General features: G+C 42.2%; 1 protein-coding gene across 1 annotated transcript in view; it reads right to left on the bottom strand.

Moving 5' to 3' along the window:
- Positions 1 to 3,717: 3,717 nt before the first annotated feature.
- The window catches only part of LOC126281470 (myrosinase 1-like), a 65,413-nt gene continuing 50,836 nt past the window's right edge, over positions 3,718 to 18,294 (bottom strand). Inside the window, exons 9-11 of the mRNA XM_049980464.1 lie at positions 15,191 to 15,325; positions 9,147 to 9,253; positions 3,718 to 4,035 (exon numbers count right to left, since the gene is read on the bottom strand). Of these exons, the coding sequence (XP_049836421.1) occupies positions 3,909 to 4,035; positions 9,147 to 9,253; positions 15,191 to 15,325 (369 nt within the window). The 3' untranslated portion in view covers positions 3,718 to 3,908. The remainder of the gene's footprint in view (positions 4,036 to 9,146; positions 9,254 to 15,190; positions 15,326 to 18,294) is intronic.

The raw sequence follows: 18,294 nt of genomic DNA, 5'->3' as shown, positions 1-18,294 counted from the left end.
TTAGTAGCGCCACTACTTTTGATTTCCTCCACGTCTTTGGGATCTTACACGTTTGTAAGCAATGATTAAAGAGCTGCAGGATCCATTGCTTGGCACTAGGTCCTAGCTGTTTGATCTGTTCCACGCATATATCGCCGACTCCCGCTTCTTTCCCGTTTTTCATTGAGTTCATTCCACGATTAAGATCTTTCATGGTAAATGGTGTTTCGAACATGCTTCTTTCATGACTCTGAATCTGCTGATTTTTATTTCCTGACATTTATTTTTGGTTTTTCTATTTAGTAGGAGCTGATGGACAATTTGATTGGGTGTAACTGAAGAGCATTGTTTAGCTGTCCCAAAGTCACAATTAAGTTTTTTTATTATGTTCCAAGCGACTTTGCTACTGTGGGCCATATCCATTCTTTGCAGAGTTTCAACCCATTTCCTTTGTCTTGATTCACTAATCATTTCCATTAGTGTTTCTCCACATTGGACAACTTCTTCTCTAAAGGGGTCCCGTTCGTAAACATTTCGTATTCCCTCAGGATGTTCTTTGATTCGTCAGAGACACCTGGAATGAAATGCTCTCTGCAGCCTCGGGGTATGTGTCTTCGAGAAATCTTTTGGAGGGTCCATACTAAAGTTTGATAATTTTCTGGAAATTGGTGTAGATTTTTTATTTCTGCATCCAGTTCCACAGCATATTATGTCCATTTAGCTTTTTTAAATTTGAAGCGTCTGCGGAATGGTATTTTCGTTGTTCTCAAAGCAGCGCATATTTGGATTCCGAGAGGTCAGTGTTGTGTTTTAGGAAGAGATGCGTATGCAGTTTTTAAGCATCGGTTTTCCACGTTTGCGCTTTTAAAACAAATATCAGGGTTGTATAAGCGCTTCCAGATTTTGCTGCTGAACGAGCATGGTAGCTTGGGATCATGGATCAGTGATAAGTTATTTATTTCCATCCACTGCTCTAATTTATGTCCGTTGTCGTCTGTATGTTTTTGTCCCATGATGTGCTGTGGCAATTGAAGTCTCCTAAGATGAACTGTGTTTTCTCGTTGTTGAAGTTTGGCGGCAAACTCAAGTTGAACTTCTCTCCGGGCGGCTTGTATACTGACGTTACGGTGAAGGTGCCACACTCGACAGTCAGTAATTCTATGTTATTGTATGTAGTTCTGTTAGTTGATATTATGGCCATCTCAGGTTTTGTGAAGTCAGCGATGCCATATTTAGGATGTGGATTTTCTATGGCTAATTTCATTCCTTCTGTTTCTGGTCTAATTTCCCCTTCATTCTTGTGTGTTTCTTGTATACACAGTATGTCCCATTTGCGCTTAAGGCAAAGTTGTGATATGATTCGTTGTTTGTTTTTGGTGATATCCTCTACGTTTAGGCTTGCAATCGTCAGAGTTGGCTCTCAGAAGGCCCATTCTTTTTACTTTTCCAGTGTTGGACGGATAGGCCGTTGTCTTTTATTGCCACGTTTCCGGGGGAGCCGGCATTATTTGACATATGATTCTCGGTCTCGGATTTCCAAAAAGCAGCATGTTATGAATTAGTATGCCTGTTTTTGGTTAGTTAATTTGAAATCACTCAGCTGTGTAACCATAACCGACTCCTTCACTTACATCCCACTGAATGCTACTGGCAAAGACGGTGCCACTGACAACCAAAAATCACATTGCTTGTACTCAGAGACTCTGCGGCGTAACATATCGACTACTGAAGACCTCTGAAAAATATCCAGTGTCGAATAAAAAGAGAATTCACCTCACCTTCAATCAACACGAAAGAATAAGCGTTCCTCTTCTGCTGTAGTAGCTACGAAAGATGCTTGTTAGTGGAGAGACTGGCGGAAATCCTACACATAATCTGTAATTGATCTAATTCGCTAGTCGTGGTCATTTCACGATATTTCTTTGTCACTCCGACGGAACATATTTTCTCAGAACTTTAAATACGTACATGTTGCACAACGCCATGCATTTAGCGTGTCCCCATTGTGGCGTTTCTCTTATTTGATAGCGGAACGGTTGCTATCTTTTCCAGACACTCGCTCCTGAATCAGCGTTTTCCAAACAGAGTTTTCGAATCTCCCCCGTAGGACACAAAAAATTCCCCCAAAATGAAATTGTTTAGGACATTTTCCCCCAAAAATCTTAATCACACCTACTTCCCAAAGTACTATTTGTTATTAGTGCTGGGAACTAGAAAAGGTGAAATTATGTATTCAGGGCTGTAAGATTATGGTACATATAAAAAATATAGCACTGCTAAGTAAACTACAATTCTTAATTTGTAAATAAAAGCACTAGCCTGACTAGATTAATAAAAAAGCCTGCTTTAAGAGCAGCACATTTGCTTTCTTCAAGCTTTTTCATTGTTATATTGATTTCTCATTAGCGAATCACCTATATCAGACATTGCAGCTCGACTTTCTATCCACTACGGCAGGGTGAACACAAAATTAGTACCTAGGTTTTCTACCTAGACTTCCTGAAAGTCTTTAACCGCCCATCCGTCATTAAATTACATTTTATTATTGCAAACGATACCAATACACGTTTTCGAGAGGCCCTCCGTATTTGAAAAAACATATTGTTAATACATCCGTTACAATATAAAATCCATCAAATTCAAGCTTCAACTAAAACGACGAATCCTGTATGCGGTCTCCTCAGAACTCGGTACAACCACGAAAGACGATAGACACTCCAAACGATCGAAGGTGAGCATGTACAATTCATAGTGATGGTACGGAGAGACATCTTCACAGTGAGCCTGATGTCTCCCACAAAAGGAAAGGTATATCAATTGATACGAGGAGAGAGTGACACCTAGTTAATATCTAGAAAACTAGCAATGTGTGTTTGAACTAAAATATGACAGAAGCGTTAGTAGTAGGGCTATGTAGACAAGAAACTTCCCCAATTTCTTCAGCACCGAAATTTTCGGCCCCAAAAATTTTCCCAACGTATCTGCTTTCTGAAAAGTGTCCTTAAAAAGATGTTTTTCGCCAAAACTGCGAAAAAATGTTCTGGGTTCCATGTCCTGAGAGCCTGAATCAAAATATAAATCTCTGGCCCAGGTGGAACTTTCATCAGTAGGGATTTTATATCGAAAATACCCGTTTATGCTCAAAGGATTATCTTCTTGTGGATATGTTATCAGCGTACCAGTGGCAAGATGGAAGGTTTAATAAAACCTCTTTGCCATGGTTTCAACGTTTATAAATATATATCCTACAGAGTGAAATGCAAACAAATCGGATACATACATTCTAAAGAAAACATTTTTATAGGCGTTGAACCCCTGGTAAAGAGGGTTATAATGAACCTTCCAATTTGACTGGCTGCTTACTATTTTTACAAAAGATTTCATTCTCCGATTGTTCCTCCAGCCACGTACAGGTTTTAAAACAATGAATTATGGTTAAAACTGTACTTCTGAGTCTTTAAATATACATCTGATTGCATTTTTAACAAAGTTCTTCTCTGCATCAAGTTTTAAAGTCAAAAAATTTCTAGCGGATCCACAGAATAAATAACAGCTATCGCCCTAGTAGCGCCCGGTTGTAACGTAGCTTCTAGAGTATGGATGTAATAATTTTGCTTATTGAACTGAAAAGTATAGGATTTATACTTTCTATTATCCAGTCATCTTCCAGAAATGGGAAACATTTTACTTAATTTACTCTAACGTATTTTATGAACAGGAAAAAAAAAACACCAGGTCTTGTCAGTGTAGAAGAATTTTTTTTATTGACGAAAACAATTATGTAATACTGGTTACCAAAGTGCTTCAGTACTGTTAATTAATATCATATATATAACCAGTTTCTCCTGAGACTCGTGTGTTGTTTCAAAATGAGAAATTAGACATAGATATTCCAAATATTTACCAGAGATGTATTTACAGTTTTAAAATTACTGGAAATATTCTTCTGGTACACTCATGTTCCTGTAAATATTAGCAAGGAAGCTTGTTGATGCCTTGGGCGTCCTCGTCCGCTCAGTGCTGTTGAAATCCACTTGATAAATTCCGAACTTCTGGCTGTAAGAAGAGAACAAATAGTAGCAAATAAAAGCCGTTCGGCTAAATATTACAAGAGTTGGTTCATCACAAACACCAGTGTGCATTTTTGTGCAGAATTATGATAAGACTGTAACTTATGGCAGACGTGGTAAATCAATGGCGATAAAAATATCGGTGTGTGTTTCTCTGCAGAATTATCGTAAGAGTGTAACTTCAGGCACACGTCATAAATTGAAACACAGTGTAAAATAATATGTATTACATTATTATTACTCCCATTTTAAGAAATCCATAACGTCGATCAAGTTCATCATGTTCACTCGCTGTAATAGTTATTGATAATTTTTTTTTCATTTCTTAAAATGAATTAATACAAACTAACTGCGATCTTGGTTCAGTTACTTACACACCTAAACAAAGGTGCAGGTTAGATCGTATTTATATTTTGAAAACTACATAGAGATTTGTAAATAGATGTTTCCAATGGATGAACATTGGCAGATATATAAGCGGGGAGAAATGGTACCAGCTTTAGAATCGCGTGCCTATCCAGAAACTTACCAAAGGTGTGGCGAGATAGACCTCAGCGAAGTGTACAAGTACAGAAGGGCGCGAAACACACGGAAACATATATACATAGCGGATGTTTGGAAATTCCCGTTACAGTCTTATAGGACTTTTAGTGGGGAGTAAGTAGACAAACTTTTGAATTGGAACACCTGTCCGTAAAAGTACCGATTCCATTCTACAACCATTGGAAAACATGTTGATAACGTGACGACTTTTACAAGTAAATGATTAGGGTTGACCTAGAACATCATTTGTTTTTACGGCTCCATTCATTAAAAGCCAAAGGAATTGCTCGCATACTCTCTTCACCGGCATGCAATACAGCCTGTAAGAAGTCGGTCTCTACTTAGAGCACCACAGTCACGCTTACTGACGGTGAAGGTAACCCTTAAGGAAGCCGTTGCGTAACTGTCGTGAAAATGGTATGTGATGGAGTCGGACTTTGTGGACAACGATGTTGATGAAGGTGACGAGCAGCTCCTCCATTACCGCGAACTTCGCCTTTCGAAAGGAGCACGTCGGTGTATTCTGCAACCGTGTTCTCAACAATGTTGCTCTAACGTTTGCAGACAAATGAATCAGGCTCGATCAGGCTCGAACCAGGTCAGAGAGGTAGGATGGATATCAAATGAAATCAGCCGATTGCACGTAATCAACCCTCTCCCCCCCCCCCCCCCCCCACCATGACTATATCGTTACACACCTGCCTAGAAATCATGTTTTCAAACGGCTTTAGCACGGAAATGGTACACTTCAGACATGGGCTCCAATTCAAAATTTTGTGTACTCACAGTGAGGATTTCCGAACGCCCTGTACACACCAACTCTCTCTCTCTCTCTCTCTCTCTCTCTCTCTCTCTCTCTCTCTCTCTCTCTCACACACACACACACACACACACACACACACACACGCAAGAAAGTGAGAAGATTTAAGAGTTAACCGGCAGAGATCCATTCTTCTCTGATCAAGAGCATTCGCATTTGATCACCAAATATCACGGGAGGTGGGGAGTATTGTGTTGACGGTAGGAAGGTACACTGAAGCGCCAAAGAAACTGGTATAGTATTCAAAAACGAAGATACGTAAACAGGCAGAATAAGGCACTGCGATCGGCAATGCCCAAATAAGACAAGTGTGTGGCGCAGTTGTTATATCGGGTACTGCTGCTATAAGCAGGTTATCAAGATTTAAGTGAGTTTGAACGTGTTGATGTGGTCGGCGCTCGAACGATGGGACACAGCATCTCCGAGGTAACGATCAAGTGGGGATATTCCCGTACGCCCATTTCACGAGTATACCATGAATATCAGGAATCCAGTAAAACATCAATTTACCGACTCTGATGCTGCCGGAAAACGATCCTACAATAACGGGACGAACGACGCGTGAAGAGAATCGTTCAATGTGACAAAAGTGCAACCCTTCCACAAATTACAGCATATTTCAATGCTGGGCCATCGAAAAGTGTCAGGATGCGAACCGTTCAACGAAACATCACCGATACGGGCTGTCGGAGCCGAAGGCCAACTCGTGTAATATTGATGACTGCACGACACAAATCCTTTCGCCTCGAGTCAGCCCGTCAACACCGACATCGGACTGTTGATGACTGGCAACCTGTTGCCTGGTCGGAGGAGTCGCGTTTCAAACGGTGGACGTGTACGGGTATGGACACAATCTCACGAATCCAAGGGCCCTGCATGTCACCTGGGGACTCTACAAGCTGGTGGAGACTCTGTTATGGTTTGCTGTTATGTGCATTTCGAGTGATATGGGACCCCTAATACGTGTAGATACGACTCTGACAGGTGACACGTAAGTAAGTTTCCTCTATGATTATCTCATCATCTGCGTCCATTCATGTCCATTGTACATTCCAACGGGCTTGGGCAATCCCAGCAGGACAATGCGGCATCCCACACGACCAGAATTGCCGCAGAGTTTCTCCAAGAACACTCTTATGAGTTTAAACACTTTCGCTGGCCACCAAACTCTCCAGACATGAACATTATTGATGACATCTAAGATGCCTTGCAAAGTGATCTCCACCCTCTCGTTCCCTTACGGATTTATGGACAGCCTTGCAGGATTCACGGTTTCATTTCTCTCGAGCACTACTTCAATTAGACCAGTCCATTCCACAACGTGTTGCAGCACTTCTGCTTGCTCGCAGGGCCCTGCACGATATTAGGCAGGTGTAATAGTTTCTTTAGCTCTTCAGAATAGTAACAGGAGAATGGGTCAACCAGGAGCGCTCAGTGGCTTCGAATCTTGATTAGTCGCTCGATGTCACCTGCGCAAACAATTCACCGGAAATCTCCCAACTAAAACTACGAAAGTAGAATGTTGGTGGTGTGACTGTGAAGTGGAAACGCGAAGGAACAACTGTTAAAACAATATTTGATAGACCTAAAGTGCTGACGAGCAAAGACATTCGACCATAACGGTGTGTGCTTGTAAAAATTCGAACGGGGTCAGCGGACGCTGCCACCCGTGTGCTTCAGAGTGTGTTATCAGCATTCCAATTTGCACAAAGACTGTGGGTACGAGAATTAAAAAGAATAGGGTACAGTGGTTGAGCGGCTTCTCACAACACACGCATTTCTGTTGTCTGCGATAAGCGACACTTGAAGTGACGCATTGAGCGACGCCACTGGACAGTAGATGACTGGAAACCAGGCATCTGGGATGATGAATCACAATACACGCCTCAGCATCCCGATGGAAATGTTTGGCTCTGGCGAATTCCTGGAGAATGGTGTGAAACGCCAGCAGTGAAGTACGGAGGAGATGGTGTTGCGTTATTGGTTTGTTTTTAGTAATCAGCTTGTGATCCTCTTAAAGCGCTTAAGAAAATATTTTACTGCGGTGTGTACTGAGTACAGTAGAGGAACAGTTCGGAGAAGATTACGTAGGTGTGGCAGCGCACTACTTCATAAAACAGAATCTTTGAGGCAATGATTTTAGGACAACAAAGTTCCTGAAACGGCCTAACGTGCCCAGAGTGCCGACCCGAAACCAAATGAAAACCCTTGCTCTATAGAAGAGCGTCACTTTTTCTGTTTTCGGCTCCCAACCAAGATGGCCAACATAAAGGCGAATGATGGACACACACGATATTGATGCCCTCTAATGGATGTCCGGATACATCTCATCAGATAATGTACGCTAGCTGCGTTATCAGTAGGTGTTCCTACGAGAAGACACTTTTCCCTCGATCCCCGACCGTAAAAACAGGCTGTGGAAACAATATAATGTCATCCAGCAGCTATGTAAAGCAACTACTACTAGTACAGAACACGTGAACTCTAACGTGCAGCGTTTGTTTTTCAGAGCCGCCGCATTCACAGGTCGCTCATGTTCAACATGAAGGTCTTGCTACAGCTCCCACTTACGATATCGTAGGATCAGAAAGGATAGCGAACGGTTGCTAAATATTTGACAGACGCCTACGAATTTTGGTCGATTTCAGCCGAATGAGGAGCGCGTAGAATTTATGAGATGTGGGAAAAAGTCTATTCATCGTTTCAAATCATACTAAGATTGAGTTTCACAAGCCTCCATTGCCGTATGTGTTAAGGAACTTTTTCCGGGACGGGGAGCCTCAGCGGACTCTGATCGAATCCGTTCAGCAAATTAACGACTAGGAGTGATGTGCCAGTTTACATAGATGTGCATTCAGGAGGTTTCCTACATCTCACTAGATGAATGTTGTAATGTTACCGAAGTTTCTCCTCACTTGCACAATTCACAAATTTAGAAAACTTTTGTTCACGTTCACATGACTAAAGCTGCACGTAGGCAGTTCGGGATCACATATTCCGTCGTCCTGGGAGCAAAGGGTTAGCGACAAGAGGAGCATCTGGCCACCCATTAATCTAACCGTGCCAAATTCATTACTAAATTGGGCGACCTTATTCAGTATACCTACCAATATTCTGTAGCTGCCATAGTTAATAAGATCCAGGTTTTATTTTAATTTCAAATTTATTAAAAATTTATCCAATTTCTGTGATGTAATTACTACAATCGTAGATTTCATGTGTTGTGTGCAGTATTTTGTTAATATAAGCTGATGTGACTAGGACCATCAGAGCCTCTCCTGTTTCGTACCAGGATTTTACACATAGAGTACCTTATTTTACATAATAATTACGTAAGAAGCGTGTACAAGGGTAACGAGCGCCTACAGGGACAAAGCTAATCATTATGCAGTCGCCTCTGGTGCAGCCATGGCAAACTTCATGTCATCTGCTACCTTTATAAATGCAAAAGTTGAGCTGCGACGTTTACGGAAGCCTAATTGGTATTTGGCATCAGTATAGTTCTCTTGTCAACAATCCTTCATTTTTATTAAACAAATTTACAAAATTGTGAGATTTGCGATATACACGCTAAAAAAAAATTCATAAAGGTAATTATATGGGTGTGAGGAGGGGTGTTCGGGATATAGTGGATAGGGGTAATTGTGCCAGGGTATCAAATCTGTACCTATCGAGTAGTAAAGTTAAAAGTGTCTTAATTATATCCGATGCCACATGAAATAACAGCGGCTTACCTGTAACCAGAATTCCATTCGAAGTTATCCAGCAGGCTCCAAGCCGTATATCCTATTACGTTTGCCCCGTCTTCGTAAATAGCTTTCAACAGCTCTGCGAGGTATTGCTGAAAAAATGATGTTATCTTCAACAATAATTTACTCTGATCATCAGACTCAAAGCAGAATGACGAAACAATTAACTGATATTTTCTTAGTACTGTACGGGTTCCCTATGTAACTCAGAAAGACGTATCAGAATTATTGTACTATACAAATCACCATATTTCGGGAAAATACCATTTAACCAAATTTTGATAAGAACTTAAAGTATTTTCTACACTTCTTACATTTCATTATTGTAATATTAAACACTGGTGTAAGCTAGTACAAGCACGACATTGAGCATAATGAGACGTTTTCAGACTTGTATGTTGTGAAAGGTAACAATACTTTAAGACTCAAATTACAATTAAAGCAATACAATGAAATGAATACCCTCAGCTGCATACAGGCGTTGATATACGTCAACGGGGACAGTTGCTTATATGGCAGACGCTCTATCCATCTTTTTTTATCATTTTAAATCTTTGATGTCATTGAGTTCAATGTTGTTCGTAGCAATTGTTCGGTGCGGATGTCCCAGGACACGTGTTTAAGTCAGTGTTGAGCCGTTAACTCAATTTTTATTAAAGAGGGCAGCTAACCCTCTGACCGAACACGCTGAGCTGCCGTGCTGACATCCATCTGAGCCACCGAGGACACAGAGGATAGTGCGACTGCACGGACTTATCTCTGGGACACCTGCCGTGAGAGCCACATTCCCAACTTATTTTCCCGCACTAAATTCGTAGTGCCCCTGCCCATTACACTCATTACTCGCGGCTGTACCAATTCCCGTAAGAGTCTGGGCAATGCTTGTACAGCTGCACAGAAGCTCGTCAAATGGCAGGTGAGCCATAACTATATATATGAAGATGGCATCTGTTCTTTCGGACATGTCCCCGTTGACGTATACCAACGCCTGTATGCAGCTTAGGGTATTCATTTCGGACATGTCTGAAAGAACAGATGCCATCTTCATATATAAACCTTAAGATTCATTTACTAAGTGATGGTGGCAGGTCTGGGAACACCACGGGTAATCAAAATGATAACCAAATATTTTTCATAATGATGCTACGGGCTTTTTACCGTAGCTCCGAAAAGAACCTTGTTGCTGTGAAATAGAGCTGGATATTTTAAAATTTACATACTCCTCATCTCTTCGAACTGCAGCGTAAAGAATGATTTCACAATAGTTCCCTTGCTCACCGTCTAGTACGACACAATTATTGTGATATGAAATTAGTTTTTAACGTTTGGACAGTTCACTAGAGACGAGTAAGTTATTTTACTTCTGAATATCAGTAATTTGACGGGAGCCTGAAGTATTTTGATGTATAGAAGATAGTGTCGGTTTCAGCAACTTGTTATTCATATTCAACAGCCAATATACGTTGTCGTGGGTGTGGGAACACCTGTACTGAACACTAGAGTTACAATGTTCACCTGGACTGTCAGCTGGGGAGTACACTGATGCTATCAAACTACAGATCTAGCGACGAGGTGGATATCTCTTAGCAGTAGATCAAGTAGCGAATGTTTTAAACATTATCAGGCTGGTCAACCTATTTGAAACCTACACATTCAAGGACGCAGTAATCCAGAGGTTACATGTCTCAGTCCTATTTGCGTTACGCGCATACCTCAGATTGACGCGCAACTGATAACACGGAATCGTGAAGTAGTCAAACGTTTCGGTAACTTAGGAAATGCGTACAAGACGGTTCGCAGCTGTCCTCAGCGTAAAACTGTAGTAATGGACGATAAGAGGGCGCATGCATTAAACGTAAATTTCTACCCCTGCCTAATTAAATTAACGAAATACGAATCTATCAAACACACTGGAATTGACTGCTTCTTCCTTATAATGAAAGTGGACAGCCCTCTATGAAACGAAGCAGGGATAGAAAGAACACAATCCTAATTTTGTTTATGAAATTGTTCTTATCCTGTTTATAGAACGTTTTAAATAAGTCTCTCTCCAAATACCAAATATATTTTGGCTTGTCCATTTCGTTAACAATAAATTCTCTTGATCAGAGCGAGTAGATTGATAACAGGTCAACATGCAGATAGTAATAACGAATAATTCTAATGGTGGCAGGGGTTAAATACAGGGAGCGAAAGGCTATTTACAATTTGTACAGAAAGCAGATGGCAGTTATGAGAGTCGAGGGGCATGAAAGGGAAGCAGTGGTTAGGAAGGGAGTGACACAGGGTTGTAGCCTCTCCCCGATGTTGTTCAATCTGTATATTGAGCAAGCGGTAAAGGAAACAAAAGAAAAATTTGGAGTAGGTATTAAAATACAGGGAGAAGAAATAAAAACTTTGAGGTTCGCCGATGACATTGTAATTCTGTCAGAGTCAGCAAAGGACTTGGAAGAGCAGTTGAACGGAATGGACAGTGTCTTGAAAGTGGGGTTTAAGATGAACATCAACAAAAGCAAAACGACGATAATGGAATGTAGTCGAATTAAGTCGGGTGATGCTCAGGGCATTAGAGTAGGAAATTAGACACTTAAAGTAGTAAAGGAGTTTTGCTATTTGGGGAGCAAAATAACTGATGATGGTCGAAGTAGAGAGGATATAAAATCTAGCCTGGCAATGGCAAGGAAAGCGTTTCTGAAGAAGAGAAATTTGTTAACATCGAGTATAGATTTAAGTGTCAGGAAGTCGTTTCTGAAAGTATTTGTATGGAGTGTAGCAATGTATGGAAGTGAAACATAGACAATAAATAGTTTGGACAAGAAGAGAATAGAAGCTTTCGAAATGTGGTGCTACAGAAGAATGTTGAAGATTAGGTGGGTAGATTACGTAACTAATGAGGAGGTATTGAATAGGATTGGGGAGAAGTTTGTGTCACAACTTGTCTAGAAGAAGGGATCGGCTGGTAGGACATGTCCTGAGGCATCAAGGGATCACAAATTTAGCATTGGAGGGCAGAGTGGAGGGTAAAAATCGTAGAGGGAGACCAAAAGATGAATACACTAAGCAGATTAAGAAGGATGTAGGTTGCAGTAGGTACTGGGAGAAGAAGGAGCTTGCACAGGATAGATTAGCATGGAGAGCTGCATCAAACCAGTCTCAGGACTGAAGACTACAAGAACAACTATAACGAATACGCTGACAGCAGTAATTTTTAAGGAAGAATAAGGTTTAACGTCCATTCGGCAACAAGGCCATTAGAAACAGAGCACAAGTTTTAATTGAGAGCAGGAAGAATCTCACGCATGTTCTTTGCAAAAATAACCATTCCAGTGATCACTCTCAGCGAGTCATCGAAGAAGCTAAGTATCGGTTTGCATTGGGATTTCAACAAACTCCCCCATAATGTATGTCTAGTGACTGCACCACCTCATTCTCAGTTAAACTGAAAAATTAATGCTCTTACAAATATATAAAATTAATGCTCATAACTATTAAGCTATCGAGGCCCCACTCACGACGCTAATTCTCAGCTTTTCTTCCGTCGTTACCTGTCACCTACCTTCCGTACATTCTCCAGCATATCTATCTTGATTGGTCTCCTGGACGTAGGATATTGTAAGGAATCCCCTAGGGCATGCCTAAGCTATGCGGGACAATTTCTGTGAGGTATGGAAGGCAGCTAATACTCTGTTCAGGAAAGACAGGAAAAGGATGTATAAATGTAAAAAGGCCAAGAAAAACCGAAAGACTGCAGCTGTATTACATAACGGTGAGGCAGGAATTCCTAAATCAGATGTAGGATTGTAAGGCACACTCAGGAGCAGATACAGATTCAGATCACAATTCAGTACAGATAAAAAGGAGCCTGAAGTTTAAGAAGCTAGTCAGGAAGAATCAATACGCAAAGAATGAGTTAGATACCGAGGTGCTAAGGAATGAAGAGATACGTCTGACGTTCTCTGAGGCTACAGATAATGTGATAGTGAACAACTTAAAAGGCAGTTCAGTTCAAGAGTAATGGACGTCTCTAAAAATAGCAATAACAGAAGTTTGAGATAAGAACGTAGTTACAACGAAGTTAACTGCGAAGAAACCAGGGGTAATGGAAGGAATAGTTCAATTCTTCGACAGAGGAAACAATTACAAAAATGTAAATGGAAGTTCAGGAACACAGAATTAATAGTCGCATAGGAAATACACAGTAAGTGAAGGGAAGCTAAGGCAAAAAAGGCTGCATGAAAACTATGCAGAAATTAAAAAGGGAATGATCATCGGAATGACTGGCACAGGATACTGAAAAGTCAAAACAATCTTCGATGAAATTAAAAGCTAAATCTGGAATATTAAGAATGCAGTGGTAGTTTTATTGTTAAATGCAGAGGAGAGAGCGGATAGGTGGAAATGGTACACGGAAGTGCGCTATGTAGGGTTGACCTGTCTGATGACGTGATATATAGAAGAAAAATACATAGAAGAGAAAACAATAGTAGATAGGAAAGGATTTCGGATCTTATATTAGAATTTAAAAGAGCTTTGGAAGACTTGAAATCAAATTAGACAGAAGGGATGGATAATATTCAATTGGGTGGAAATGGTAGCAAACTGACTGTACACTTCCAGAAATCATCCACTCAATTCCGAAGTTGCAAGAGGTAAAAATCGCAAGAATTATCGAACATTCAGCTTAACAGCTTAAGAATGTAAGCTGTTGACAAGAAAAATGTACAGAAGAATAGAAAAGTAAGTTTTAGATCTATTTGATGACCATGAGGTTGGTAATTTACACCATGTACAAAAACCTAGAGGGAACAATAAATGTGGAATTCCAAGAACGGGAACTCTTCAGTGGTATGAACGCTCTAATGTGTGTAGGATATGGAAGAAAGAGGAAAGTAAAGGAGAAATAGCAGGAATGGGAACAGCGAGAAACGTAACAGCAGAATTGTGGATCACGAAGTAGACGAAGTTAAAGAATTCTGCTGTCTAGGCAGCAAAATTAGCCATAATGGACGCAGAAAAGTTAACTAACACTGGCAAAAGTGCATTAACAGCCAAGAGGAATCTGCTAGCGTCAAACATCAGCCTTATTTCGAGGAAGAAATTTCTGAGAATGTACGTGCCGAGAACAGCATTGTATGACAGTGAAATATAATCTGTGGAAAAATCGGAACAGAAGATAATCGAAGCATTTGAGATGTGGTACTACACAAGAATATTGATAATTAGGTGGACTGATAAGGTAAGAAATGAGGAGGGTCTCTGGGGACTCGGCGAGGAAAGGAATTTATGGAAAATACTGACAAGGGAAAGGGAAAGGAACGAAAGTTGGATTTAATACCCAGTGACATCGAGGTCATTAGATTCGGAGCACAATCTTGGATTGTATCAAGGATGGAAAAGGAAATCGATCAGGTCTTTTTGAAGAGATCATCTCCTCATTTGCAAGGGACGATTTTGGGACATCACGGAAAACCTAAATCTGGATTACCTGACGCAGATTCGAATCGTCGTCTTCCTGAACTCCCCTCAGTGGCAGGAAACAGGGACAGGATGACTGGTCATCCGTTAAGACATCAGAGAACAGCTTCTATGGTACTAGAAATAGCTTTAGAGCGTAAAAGCTGCAGAGGAAGACAGAGATTGGAGTACATCCAGTAAATAATTTGTGACGTAGGTTGGCATTGCTCCTTGGAGATGAGGACGTTCGCACGGGAGAGGAATACGTGGCGGGCACCATCAAACCAGTCAGATATCTCATGCTTACAAAAAAAAAAAAAAAAAAAAAAAAAAAAAATGTAGGTATTGGTGGAAGTAAAAGCTGTGAGGAAGACCTGTGAGTGGAGGCATATAGTTTTAATCGACCAGGGAGTTTCGAAATGCCGCACCCCCTGCTGCAGAGATATTTATTATTTAAACATAAAATCATAATGTCTAATTCTACTTTTAGTTAACTTGTTTGTTCTTAGAATATCACATTTTTCTCGCAAGGAGATATGAAACGTCGAAGTTACATATGATTAATTCGTACTTACGCCATAATAGCTTATGCGTCCTTCATCGTCGAGTTCTCCCGTATCAGCATAACCGTTCTCCGCGATAAAGATTGGGTAGTTAGGATATCTCGAGGACACCCAGTTCACAATATTACGGAAACCCCACGGCACAACCTGAAGAGGTAATTAAACAAAACGTATTAGATAAGAGCAAACGATGAATGATTTGCAATTACTATGACAGTTTAGCGTTTTCCTCACTTGGGTTGCAGTAGACACGAATGAGGGCTTACAGTAATTACGACTGGGAGAACAAAGGAAAGGTATAGAAACGTAACTCGAAAGACTTCCGTCATTTGTGGGCACAAGTACCCTGTGGCAGCGGACTAATAGCATAGCTGATTGTGATGCCTACTTGTAGAGGAAAATTTTGTTTACATAATGTGAATAGTTAATGTAAAGAGAAATGGTAATCGTTAACTCGATGCGGATGGTGCTAACAGATTACAAGCATTACATATCTGTTCGAAGTGCACGTCACTCTCTCAGTGGCATTTGGAGATGTTGTTCACTAAAAGCAGAACACTGTACAGTATTATTCCGACTGTAAATAGTTTCTGTTAGCAGTAGATTTCGAATCAACTTAACTGTGTAGACAACACCACTCATGGATGACCTCGAACAAGGAGCCGCCTTCTAACATTCGTGAAGTTCACGACGTTTCCATATTGGTGACTGTAGTATAACACGAAGAAATGTTCTGCTTTGTGAGCTAATAGGCTTTTGCATCATCACAGGCTAAAGTGCATCATAGATGTCTGTCACTGATCAGGCAGAACGTGGTATACAAGCAATGACGCCTTGGTAGCTCGCTAGAGCGTGCTGGCATCACATCTGAACACACAAATCATCAACTATTTACCGAAAATTCCAGGAAGTGGGTGATGAACAGTGATGCAACGTTCAGTCATATCCCAGATGTGTTCCATAGTGTTCAGATCCGGTGAATTAGGGAACCAGTTGCTCATGTCGTGATGTTAACATAGGCACATGCACGGGTCATCGGCTGCGGAGGCCCGTCCTTAAACGCGTTCGATGCACTGTGTGTTCAAATACACTCCTGGAAATGGAAAAAAGAACACATTGACACCGGTGTTTCAGACCCACCATACTTGCTCCGGACACTGCGAGAGAGCTGTACAAGCAATGATTACACGCACGGCACAGCGGACACACCAGGAACCGCGGTGTTGGCCGTCGAATAGTGCTAGCTGCGCAGCATTTGTGCACCGCTGCCGTCAGTGTCAGCCAGTTTGCCGTGGCATACGGAGCTCCATCGCAGTCTTTAACACTGGTAGGATGCCGCGACAGCGTGGACGTGAACCGTATGGGCAGTTGACGGACTTAGAGCGAGGGCGTATAGTGGGCATGCGGGAGGCCGGGTGGACGTACCGCCGAATTGCTCAACACGTGGGGCGTGAGGTCTCCACAGTACATCGATGTTGTCGCCAGTGGTCGGCGGAAGGTGCACGTGCCCGTCGACCTGGGACCGGACCGCAGCGACGCACGGATGCACGCCAAGACCGTAGGATCCTACGCAGTGCCGTAGGGGACCGCACCGCCACTTCCTAGCAAATTAGGGACACTGTTGCTCCTGGGGTATCGGCGAGGACCATTCGCAACCGTCTCCATGAAGCTGGGCTACGGTCCCGCACACCGTTAGGCCGTCTTCCGCTCACGCCCCAACATCGTGCAGCCAGCCTCCAGTGGTGTCGCGACAGGCGTGAATGGAGGGACGAATGGAGACGTGTCGTCTTCAGCGATGAGAGTCGCTTCGGCCTTGGTACCAATGATGGTCGTATGCGTGTTTGGCGCCGTGCAGGTGAGCGCCACAATCAGGACTGCATACGACCGAGGCACACAGGGCCAACACCCGGCATCATGGTGTGGGGAGCGATCTCCTACACTGGCCGTAAACCTCTGCTGATCGTCGAGGGGACACTGAATAGTGCATGGGACATCCAAACCGTCATCGAACCCATCGTTCTACCATTCCTAGACCGGCAAGGGAACTTGCTGTTCCAACAGGACAATGCACGTCCGCATGTATCCCGTGCCACCCAACGTGCTCTAAACGTGTAAGTCAACTACCCTGGCCAGCAAGATCTCCGGATCTGTCCCCCATTGAGCATGTTTGGGACTGGATGAAGCGTCGTCCCACGCGGTCTGCACGTCCAGCACGAACGCTGGTCCAACTGAGGCGCCAGGTGGAAATGGCATGGCAAGCCGTTCCACAGGACTACATCCAGCATCTCTACGGTCGTCTCCATGGGAGAATAGCAGCCTTCATTGCTGCGAAAGGTGGATATACACTCTACTAGTGCCGACATTGTGCATGCTCTGTTGCCTGTGTCTATGTGCCTGTGGTTGTGTCAGTGTGATCATGTGATGTATCTGACCCCATGAATGTGTCAATAAAGTTTCCCCTTCCTGGGACAATGAATTCACGGTGTTCTTATTTCAATTTCGAGGAGTGTACATTTATTCTCTCCCAAACATTAAAGCTTGAAGTTGGTTCCGCCACAGCACGCCGCCTGTCCTGTTTTACCAGTGTGCCAAGCCTACCACATCCGACATATTTTCACCTTGGGTTCGCCACGTGTTGATGACACTCACCACAGCACTCCTAGAACGCCCTACAAGTCGTCCAGTTTCCAAAATGCTCGTGCCGGCCCTTCGGGCCATCAAAATCCGCCCTCAGTAAAACTCAGGTCGCGAGCCTCCTCATTCTACACACGGACACTAGCTCACTAATACTATACGCATCGTCTGTGTGTCTGACGAGCAGTCATTCCTCGCCAGGTGACACTGCTATCGCCTGGACGGGCTTTTATCGATAGTAGGTCGGAGGTGAAAATGCTATAAACGACTGTTGCTGTGATGTAATAAGTTTCATTTGATGAAAAAGGCGTAACGTAAAGATATGAAAAGATGGCAAGATTTTATATATCTGCTATTTGTGTGCAATATCCACGAATACGGCCTTTACACCAGTTCATTTCGTCTCCAGTTTAACGCGAAAAATTCTCTGTGTAGAATTGTAACAGCATCATGATACCACAGCATTTATTTCTTGATAGAAT

Source organism: Schistocerca gregaria, chromosome 7 (genome assembly GCF_023897955.1).
Source record: "Schistocerca gregaria isolate iqSchGreg1 chromosome 7, iqSchGreg1.2, whole genome shotgun sequence".
NCBI classification, from domain to species: domain Eukaryota; kingdom Metazoa; phylum Arthropoda; class Insecta; order Orthoptera; family Acrididae; genus Schistocerca; species Schistocerca gregaria.
The sequence above is the reverse complement of the archived record's forward strand: the minus strand, read 5'-3'. Positions and strand labels throughout refer to the sequence as shown.